Consider the following 11,130-nt stretch of genomic DNA (forward strand, 5'->3'; position numbering starts at 1 on the left):
ATGACTCCTATATATTCCTAATTAAATGGAAAGGTTATAATGAATCCCAAAATAGCTGGATATCAATGAAAGATTTTAATGAAACCAATATGTTAAATAACTATATGAAAGTTAATAAATTAACTTAGATAACTCGATACTTTACCCTTCCTAATAAAATATCATAACTATGTATAGTTATTTTATTTTATGTAAGATATATTATTTGAGTGTGTATAGTAGATAACGTCGGTTCCTATTATTGTAATAATCCTTTAAGTACATTTGCTAGGTTAAAACTTCCACTGTTGCATATATATATTTTTCTAGATTTTCTTTTTTTTATTCTTTTGTTATTAGTTTTATGTATAAAATCACCATCATTAACAATTATGCATGGTAAATTAGGATTTTCTATTTTTTTTGTAGATTTTTTATTTTTTTTCTTTGGAACATGAAGTTTACTATGTATAGTACAAAGGTAATCAGGTTTAGGTTTATCTCTATTAAGATTAGTATTAATTTTTCTGTGACACATATGGCCATTTTTCTTACCTCTTTTATGTATGTAAGTGCACACATTATCGCTTGTATTAACATACCAAAAATAATTATCTTTAACTTTATTAATTTCTTCATTAATTTTTTTTTTCATAATCATTTTCTTACTTTCAATATCTTTAACTAACATTTCATCTTCAAAATAATTATGCATAACTTGCTCCATTAAATCTTTAATAGAACAAATCATACTATTTTTATTAATAAAAAGCTCAGTATTTAATATAACTATTTGAATTTTTTATGCCAAGTAATATTGGAGGTATTTATTTTTATATTAAAAAAAAATTCAGTTTTTTTTTTAAATAAAATTTAACAGTATGCACGATTTCAAACTCCGAGAATAAAAAAAATTGTCAGTTAAGAAAAAATTTAAAGAAAATTTATTAACATCGTGTTAATGTTTATTCCTCTATGTTTTGAACCCATTGGCGATGCTTGACAGACAGAGAAGACGAACTAGCAGGTATAGAACGTGGAGTAGATTAATTGCGTGATGTCGCAGGGGCAGCTGAGTCACGTGGGGTAGATCCATTACCGGTAGCTGAACCACTTGGGACAGATCCAGATAGACCGGCAGCTGATAGTTGGGGTTCATTTTCAGGTATAGCAGTTTGATTATGGGATCGACGTGTTGCTTGATTGGTGACGCAGTGTACAAGACCTTCATAAATTTTTGGCCAGTCTGGTTTACTACATTTCTTTAAAAGTATACACTATTCAGTCAGAAGTCTTTCAAACAAAAGGAACATATCCATGTACCACACTAATAAAACATACAACAATCAGATCCAGTTCTTTGGCTACGAAGGCAAACCTGGTCGTCCAGTCTGATTGAAAATCGTCACCAAGGATTGTTTGAGACAAAATGAGTGTTGTGTTTTGATTTACAAAGTTCTGGAGAGTCAAACTTTTGCCAGTTTCGGCTGCATTCAAAAGGTATTGTTTGATGACTATAAATAATTATATATTTAGTATCCAAGCAATCGTTTCCATAGTCACTCTTTTTCTATTACCTGAATTCCATTCAAGGATTTCCGCTTAGACTGGCTCTGATTTTGCTTCCATGGCGATGGTGTTTGAGAAGGCAAAAAGCGGTTTGATTGAGCTTTGTACAGGAAGTCAAGGCTGCAGTTTCGAACTCAGTCAATTTTACTGATAACGGCTGCAGCACATAGCAGCCGCAGCAGTCCGTGATTTAAAAAAGAAATAATCTCGCCTTCAGTTGACAGCTTTGGGATATTTTTATCATGAACTTGGTGGTACAACAACATTAGCTGGAGTTTCAAGTGCTCTTATTCCGAATTATGGGGCACCCACTAGATAATACAAAGACAAAGTATGCAATGGAACAGTAAGCGACGCGACGCCGAAAAAAGCAAAAGGCACCAAAAGCCTAAGGTGGGCGTCAGCTAAAGGGGCCATTTTTTGCAAAAATCAAATCGACTTTAAACCCCACGTCAGGTGATACAATTCTTTTTTGATCTAATGATAATGATGGAGAAAATATAATTTATTGAAGGTAAGTTTCAGTATAATCGGAGAAATCCAAGGTTGGTGGAAGCACTCGATGGCTTCTATATTTTTTTGTAGCCCATTCGGCTCTTCCAATATCTAGTCCTCTATTATACATTTCAATAAATTTCCAAGCCCGTTGTTCATAATGAATGATGTGTTGGATAGGAATTCTCTTATGTAATGTTTTGACACGCATTTGCAAAGATTTAAACGAGTAATCGCATTCTTCTCGAGCAATTCTCTTCATCTCTGCCCACACTCTTTCTATCCAATTGCACTCGCATTGGTACTTTGGATAAAGCTCAAAAATCATATAGTTGCTTTCGCATATTTCAGCAAGAAGCGATTTTTGAGCTTTGAAGTCTGGTTGCTCTGCCATTAAGTGCACTGCACAGCAATTGCCTTGGTTTTCTCCTTGACACATCTTTTTCAATCCTTGCTCTGGCCAAAGACACCTCTCCTTCAATACTGCCTCAAGACCACGAGCACGACCGTCACCGTCCACCGTACGCTGAATTCGCCACTGTCCATTTGCATCATAATAGCCAGTATCATGCGAGATGATCTGCTTTCCACCAGGTCCAAGGTTCATTTTAAATGCATTCAGTGCATTATTTGGCATTGTGGAATGATTGGAACTCTGGTCGAAACAGAACACTCCCGTGCAATTGGGATGCAATTCATTGAACTCTTCAATTGCTGATTTCAATTGTTCTGCCATGTTCTCCTTCTTCCAATATCTATCATTGGCAGCACCAGGAAGAATCGTATGACAGGAAAAAAGACCATGACACGAGCAACCAAATGCACTTAGCATAATAGCACGCCCTTCTCCTTTTTTACGAATGATGGTTTCGTCACAAGCAAGGTACAATCTTCTTTTGCTATCATTGGAGTAGAAATACGTTTCATCAGGCGTTACAAGTACTTTTTACCGATCCTAACATAACATATAAAATATTAGAACTTTTAAAACCATTTTTTCAAACATTTTTTATAGATATAATTACCCAGACTTCCAATGACAATTCCTTCGGTTCATCATTATTGTCATAATGATTTATGGACTTTCTGTATTCGAGCATTCTTTCTGCCCATTTCTTCCGGTATTCCACCACGTCTTGTCGTTCATGTCCGTCAATATAAACCGAATCCGTCTTACTGCGACCAGTAAATCCCCATAGCTTCAAATAACGACGAACTGTTGATTCTGAAATTTCTTCCAAACGTTGATCCAGGGTGTTTTGATCAATCACCAGGTCGTTTTCAATGAAAAACTTGAGTTTATGGATTGTTCTTTGTTCTGGTCGAACTGAACAGAAATATGCGACACAATCATCTTTCAAATGTTCATCTCGAAGGATAGAAGCAGTTTTGACGTGTGCACCTCGTTTTGATGTTGTTAAGCTGTTTATGGCCAAGTATTCGTTGGCCCATTCGTGGATACGTCGTGCAAAGCGTTTTCCTTTTTTCCAAGTGTCTTTGCTTAGTTGCTCTGATGCCTCCATTCTACCAATTCCTTTTGAGATTTTCAGAAAAAAATGATGGAGAGTGATAAGACGTGTTCTTTCGAAATGGTTGACCTCGGGTGTTTTTTGAAATGGATCAGCATATTTTTTAAGAGCAGAAGCAGCATTTTTGAATTTGTTGATTTGCTCTTCTTTCTTTGTGAGTTTTGCTGCTTTTTGTTCGATGCGTTGCTTCCAGACTCGCGCGGATCCCTTTGCTTTCTCTTGTTGTTTCTTTTTGCTGCTTTCAATTGTCCGTGGGTCACTTTTATTGTAAATCTTTGGCCTTCCTTGTTTGTCAGCACCAGGTTTCCAAACAACAAAGTTAGCTTTCAACAAGCTGGTTTGAACGTCGTTTAATTCTTCTTCGTTCAGGCCAGTGGGATCTTCATCCACAGCTTCTTCTTCCTCATCCGTGATCTCGTCGTCACTAAGAGGGGATTCTTCCTCTTATTGAATGTCTTGAACTTCGATCTCTTGTTGTTCGCGTTCTGCTCTTTCGCATTCTGCTTTTTCGCGTTCAAGTCTCAATCTTTTTCCTTGTTCGTAGTTGGCTTTACCAACTTTAGCTCTTCTTTTGGTTCCTGCCATTTAAATGCGTATTTAATTATGAAGTTGGTGAAAGATGACGTGAAAAAGATTTGCGATTCAAAATAGATAATGGGGAAATGGTGTACAAAAATTGTTCGTTTCCTAGCTAAAAGTACTAAAAATAGTAGACTTCGAAACGTCATAGCTCAGCAACAAGTGAGCGCATTGAAAAAAAACTTAGTACGTTGTGTTCCTCTCCTCTAAAGCTATCGATTCTGCTATCTTTTGTGGCAATTAAGCATGCAGAGATAACTCTATGAAGGCTGGAAATCGGGTCTTAAATTGGCCCCTTTAGCTGACGCCCACCTTAATATCGGGAAGAGCCATGTCCTCAACCATCTTTTACCGCACAGACCAAGCTTTTTCCCCACATCTCAGCTTGTGTAACTATGTACTCCAGACACACCTTATTTTCTGTCACACAGATTCCAAAGAACCACCAGGGAGCTATCTCTAAAATGCCTACAGGCGCGGATTGAGCCTCCCACATACTTTTTCATCTGAGGATATCAATAATGAAAGGCAGGTTCGGTAGTGTAAAAATATTTATTTAGATTGTCGACTTGGTTGTGTTTTCTTTTTGTGCCAAGTTTTGGAGATGGCATGCAAGGTGGAATTTGTGGGGGTTCTGGGCCGTCGATCGATAGAAAAATGATTTCTTCACCAGCATTTATAATTTGTAGCGTATTTTTCATGATAACTTTGGTTTGCCAAACCAGAGCAAGGAGCGGAATGAATTTCTTTGCGAATTTTTCGACAGATCCGGGAAACTCGTAAGGACCAATACTTTTTAACCTTGTCACTGAACCAGCAGGACAGTCTTCGATGTACAACGTGATGTTGATGCCTATTCAAAAGCAATTTAGTTCAATACATCAACTTTATAATGCGACAACTCAAAGAAAACACAGTGTTACGGTGAATTTGGGGTATTCCAGGTAGTTGCGTAACGGTTTAAGTGTATGTTTTGTAGTGAGCACCAGTAATAATATCGTTTATTACAGACGGGTTGTGAAGTGATATGAGTGTAAAGTAAGGTAAAAATGCTTATGGGTTATATCCAAGGTTGTATATATAGTAGGGAGCTGTTGCCTTGATTAAGCTCAGTGAGTAGAAATGAGGATCAGGGATGTTATGTCTGTCCAAAATGAATGAGGAATAAGGATCAGGAATGTTACGTCTGTCCAAATAAATGAGAAATAAGAGCAGGAATGTTACGTCTGGTCTTAATAGAAGAGTTTATTTAGCTTCAGTTATGAGCAATAAACAATATGTAAGATAAAACAAGCCGTGTTTAGGTCTTGAGTGATTGAAAACAACACTTGAAAAGTTAAGTCAAAAGTGGGAGGTAGAAATTCAATGTCTTTATTCAAATAAAATGAGGGGGTATTTATATCTTTCAAAATAATTCAATACCTCTATAATAATTGAACATCAAAGATGATGCTCGAAGGTTGTGGGAAGTACTCGCATCCAATGGTTATGGATGTGGAATCAAATGGAAAGTCTAGGAATAATGCTATTATTAGCTATTCCGTGGCAATTTGGAAGGTGCCAGAAGTTTGTAGAGTTGTTGCTGCGTAGTTATTGGATCGCTGTGTCCTTGGCTTTATGGAAAGTGCCAGAATGTTGTAGTAATTGCGAGGCTGCTGTAGTAGAGCTCTTGTTGTTGTGTGATGTGATGTGCTTGATGTTTGTTATGCAGCTCTTTCTTGTATTCAGATTTTATTGGAGGGATAATTCTTGGGGTATCAACAGTATGACTACTAAATAATATATTTACCAGAAATGATCAAACCTGCAACCTTGATATCGTTCATTTTTCCCGGTGCCTCCTTCGTCAAACGACACAAAATATCCTTCAAAGTCCTTGGAAGTTTCAATCTACCCTCGTCTACGCCTTTGGTGTTCAATGGATCGTCTGAACAACCAGCTTCCATGCAACCATATTCTAAGTTTCCTTGCTTGATGATAAGGTCAACTTTTGTGCCAACCACTTTCCTGTTGAGTTGACCTTCTTCATTGGTAGATCGGTTTGAATTTTTTCTTATTGAGGAACTAATGCTGGACTTTTCTCCACTATATATAACCATAAACACATTAATGTCTATGTTGCCACACATTTGAAATTGTGCCATCGTAATGATTTGTGTTGAAATTTTACCTTTGGGCACGGAATCTCGATTCATAAAAGCAGGACTGCACAAACCCCCATTTTTTATGTATGAGATCACTTTCAGTATCATAGGTCGCAGGTAATTGCTGGTACAAAAAAAGATCTGTTGCATGGATAATCGACTTCTGAGCCCAATACAAGTCAGGTTGGGTTCTTGGATCGAAGTCGTGTCGTTTGCGATGCTCCAAAAGCTGATCCAATGTTTTCTATATGATCAAATAGCCGTAGAATTACTCACCGACACATACTTACGAAAAAATTACTACTACACATGCTCAATATGACCTTTACCTTTCCTTGATACGACAAAAAGTATTCCTTGAGGGAAGCAGGTAGCGATGGAAGTTCGATAGGGCTCAGCGTGTTGATTTGATGGAGTTCTTGGGGCGAAAAGTAATCTTTCCAAGCATCGTCTTTGGTGCTTAAGATCATTGAATGAGCGGGGCTGAATACAAAATGAGAATATTGGTTAGCATGACTACTTCTAGACTCCTTCTTTCCCTAAAAAAATACTGCAGTGAACTTACTGGTGATGGGAGTATTTTAAAGCTAGCATCTTCATCTTATCTTCTACTACTACCCTCTGTACTTATCCAGATTCAGACGTCGTACTGCTGGTTATCTACCACTTTTGATTCGTTTTAAGATTTTCGTATGTGGAGGATGTTTACTAGTTGAAGTTTTTCATCTAAACTAAGGTCAACAAAATATTTAAGGTTCACAAAAATTCCTCATGTTTATAAAATTATTATATTTTTAAAATTGAATATAAAAAAAATTGAATTTTAATTAAATATAAAAATATATTACAATGGATAACCAACAAATAGATGAAAAGATTAATAATGAAGTTAACAAAATTATTATTAATAAGTGGGAATTTTTGGAATATAACTGGCCAATTGTTAATTATAATTACAAGCATCGTACAGAATTAAAACATATTAAAGGTATTGATGATATTAAAAAGATTTTAGTAGATAAACTTGGTTATATAGCTGTTTTTTTCTTTTTGGTTGTTTTATATACTAGCTGTGAATATCCTGGCCCTTATTTTGAAGTTGAAATAGGTTTATTTTTATTATATCATTTAGTTTCTAGTGTTTCTGGTATTGAAATTAATAAGTTTATCCCGCAAACATCATTTCACAAATACTATAAAAAGTTTTGGATGGATGAAGATAACTATAAAAGGTTAAATAAAATTGTTAATGATTCTATGGTGCCCGCCACCTAGAAACAACAAGTGGACATTTGAAAAATTTAAAGTTCCGCTATTATAACTTTCCATTTTTAGTTAAGCGATATTTATCCATTGAAAATTCGCTTCTCAGAGGATGAAAATAAACAAACTGCTCTCATATGATGCATCTCACATGATTCTTAGAAACTGACAGCTCTCTTTAAATGTACAAGAAAATTACTTGATTGTGTTCTTTGACTCTTGCACAATTTTAAGGTGCTTCCAGTACTTGTTGAGTCTCCCCATTGTATGGAATGTTTTGGAAAAAAAAGGAACAATCAAACTGTCATCCTACTTATAATTTACATGGCACCATTACAATCAATGTTAATTGGAATTAGAAGGCTGAAGTATATATTGCACCAGTACTTATCACTAATGTTACACTACCTTCTTAATATGGAAATCGCCGATTTAATGTCATATACTATAGTGTATAGTAGGGTGGATATTCTGACAAAATCCTCTGCTAAATCTTCAAATCGACCCTAACTTCGACACTTTATTTCTCATTTTTTTTTGCCCGTATGTAAATAAAAGCTTTTCATAGAATTATTCTTTGAGCCTTTCTCTATCGTTCTATGAGATTAAAAAAGTGGGTTGTATAAGTGAAAAAAGTTGAAATAAAACATTGCAAACTGGTCCAAAAATTTACGTTTCTAGGTAGCAGGCACCATATAGAGAATATGTTTTCTTCTTTAACTTTAAGAATTTTATCTTCTTATAAATATAATCCACCACTTTTTAAACACATAACTTTTATAATAGATAGTCATGATTCAAGAATTAACTATGTTAATACTGATATAAAACATGAAAGATTATGGTCATATAAATTTAAAAAAAATGGAGTTCGTACACAAATTGTTAGCGATATTAACGATATGATTTTATATGCTTCCAAAAGCGATTATTGTTCTGATAGTTCTGACGGAAGTATGTTTTTGAATATGAAATTATATAAAAAATATCTAAACAAGATGTATTGGCAACAGATGGTGGTTATACTTTATTTGTTAATTAGCTTATAGAACTTGGTGCAGAAAAAGGATATGATTTATCTTTAAATAATTTTGTTTATCCTATACACAAAGAAAAGAATGTAGATTTAACAGCAGAAGAAAGGCATTATAATGATGTTTTTGGTAGCTTCCGTTCAAAAATAGAAGACCAATTTGCTGCAATAGGTAATAAATTTTATAGATTTAATAATAATAAATCTATTGTTAAGATGGACAACATAAAGTTTTATAATCTTCAATTTCGTGTTGCTTATTTATTAAAAAATATAAAAATATTTAGTGAAAAGTTTAATATTAATACATAAGCACATCATAAAATTATGGGAATTAGATAATTTTGAATTTCCATACGAAGCTAAATTAATAGATATAGTTATTAGCAATTCATCTGAGGCAAAAAATAGATTAGATGAAATGGTTAAATTACAGGAACAGTTTTTAAATAATTTAAGTATAGATAATACTGATATGATTATTGATAATGAATACAGTGATGAAAATGATAATGATAAAGATGTTTCCAGCGAAGAAGATGTACCTAAATTCAATGAGAAAAAAAGAAAAAGGAAAGGTAAAGGCAAAGGAACATTAATGGATATAAATAAAATTAGAAATAATTCAACTTCTAATATTTCTTATGAAATAGAATCCATATTAAATCATAAATTTGAAGATGACTCCTATATATTCCTAATTAAATGGAAAGGTTATAATGAATCCCAAAATAGCTGGATATCAATGAAAGATTTTAATGAAACCAATATGTTAAATAACTATATGAAAGCTAATAAATTAACTTAGATAACTCGATACTTTACCCTTCCTAATAAAATATCATAACTATGTATAGTTATTTTATTTTATGTAAGATATATTATTTGAGTGTGTATAGTGGATAACGTCGGTTCCTATTATTGTAATAATCCTTTAAATACATTTGCTAGGTTAAAACTTCCACTATTGCATATATATATTTTTCTAGATTTTCTTTTTTTTATTCTTTTGTTATTAGTTTTATGTATAAAATTACCATCATTAACAAGTATACATGGTAAATTAGGATTTTCTATTTTTTTTGTAGATTTTTTATTTTTTTTCTTTGGAACATAAAGTTTACTATGTATAGTACAAAGGTAATCAGGTTTAGGTTTATCTCTATTAAGATTAGTATTAATTTTTCTGTGACACATATGGCCATTTTTCTTACCTCTTTTATGTATGTAAGTGCATATATTATCGCTTGTATTAACATACCAAAAATAATTATCTTTAACTTTATTAATTTCTTCATTAATTTTTTTTTTCATAATCATCTTCTTACTTTCAATATCTTTAACTACCATTTCATCTTCAAAATAATTATGCATAACTTGCTCCATTAAATCTTTAATAGAACAAATCATACTATTCTTATTAATAAGAAGCTCAGTATTTAATATAACCATTTGAATTTTTTATGCCAAGTAATATTGGAGGTATTTATTTTTATATTAAAAAAAAAATTCAGTTTTTTTTTAAATAAAATTTAACAGTATGCACGATTTCAAACTCCGAGAATAAAAAAATTGTCAGTTAAGAAAAAATTTAAAGAAAATTTATTAACATCGTGTTAATGTTTATTCCTCTGTGTTTTGAACCTATTGGCGATGCTTGACAGACAGAGAAGACGAACTAGCAGGTATAGAACGTGGAGTAGATTAATTACGTGATGTCGCAGGGGCAGCTGAGTCACGTGGGGTAGATCCATTACCGGTAGCTGAACCACTTGGGACAGATCCAGACAGACCGGCAGCTGATAGTTGGGGTTCATTTTCAGGTATAGCAGTTTGATTATGGGATCGACGTGTTGCTTGATTGGTGACGCGGTGTACAAGACCTTCATAAATTTTTGGCCAGTCTGGTTTACTACGTTTCTTTAAAAGTATACACTATTCAGTCAGAAGTCTTTCAAACAAAAGGAACATATCCATGTACCACACTAATAAAACATACAACAATCAGATCCAGTTCTTTGGCTACGAAGGCAAACCTGGTCGTCCAGTCTGATTGAAAATCGTCACCAAGGATTGTTTGAGACAAAATGAGTGTTGTGTTTTGATTTACAAAGTTCTGGAGAGTCAAACTTTTGCCAGTTTCGGCTGCATTCAAAAGGTATTGTTTGATGACTATAAATAATTATATATTTAGTATCCAAGCAATCGTTTCCATAGTCACTCTTTTTCTATTACCTGAATTCCATTCAAGGATTTCCGCTTAGACTGGCTCTGATTTTGCTTCCATGGCGATGGTGTTTGAGAAGGCAAAAAGCGGTTTGATTGAGCTTTGTACAGGAAGTCAAGGCTGCAGTTTCGAACTCAGTCAATTTTACTGATAACGGCTGCAGCACATAGCAGCCGCAGCAGTCCGTGATTTAAAAAAGAAATAATCTCGCCTTCAGTTGACAGCTTTGGGATATTTTTATCATGAACTTGGTGGTACAACAACATTAGCTGGAGTTTCAAGTGCTCTTATTCCGAATTATGGGGCACCCGC

General features: G+C 34.0%; 3 protein-coding genes across 3 annotated transcripts; all 3 read right to left on the reverse strand.

Annotated features, from left to right (window-relative positions):
* Window positions 1-952: 952 nt before the first annotated feature.
* On the reverse strand, window positions 953-2,779 carry BDB00DRAFT_872083 (uncharacterized protein; the record flags this gene model as incomplete). Its single annotated transcript, XM_053126911.1, has 3 exons — window positions 953-1,204; window positions 1,321-1,493; window positions 2,479-2,779. The coding sequence occupies 3 exons, from the start codon at window positions 2,777-2,779 to the stop codon at window positions 953-955; spliced, it is 726 nt and encodes a 241-aa protein (XP_052979885.1).
* Window positions 2,780-4,460: 1,681 nt separating this feature from the next.
* Window positions 4,461-5,000, reverse strand: BDB00DRAFT_821810 (uncharacterized protein). Its single transcript, XM_053123428.1, has one exon. It carries the CDS (start codon window positions 4,850-4,852, stop codon window positions 4,667-4,669), a length of 186 nt encoding a protein of 61 aa, XP_052979886.1. The 5' UTR covers window positions 4,853-5,000; the 3' UTR covers window positions 4,461-4,666.
* An 876-nt stretch (window positions 5,001-5,876) lies between these two features.
* Window positions 5,877-6,895, reverse strand: BDB00DRAFT_938798 (uncharacterized protein; the record flags this gene model as incomplete). Its single annotated transcript, XM_053129299.1, has 4 exons — window positions 5,877-6,236; window positions 6,322-6,539; window positions 6,625-6,778; window positions 6,861-6,895. The coding sequence occupies 4 exons, from the start codon at window positions 6,893-6,895 to the stop codon at window positions 5,924-5,926; spliced, it is 720 nt and encodes a 239-aa protein (XP_052979887.1). The 3' UTR covers window positions 5,877-5,923.
* Between the last annotated feature and the right edge of the window lie 4,235 nt (window positions 6,896-11,130).

This window comes from Zychaea mexicana (assembly GCF_025766255.1).
Source record: "Zychaea mexicana strain RSA 1403 chromosome Unknown BDB00scaffold_34, whole genome shotgun sequence".
In the NCBI taxonomy this organism is placed as follows: domain Eukaryota; kingdom Fungi; phylum Mucoromycota; class Mucoromycetes; order Mucorales; family Lichtheimiaceae; genus Zychaea; species Zychaea mexicana.

Excerpts from the sequence above, each read along its gene's own strand:
- BDB00DRAFT_821810 (XM_053123428.1), bottom strand. The coding sequence starts at position 4,852 with ATGAAAAATACGCTACAAATTATAAATGCTGGTGAAGAAATCATTTTT.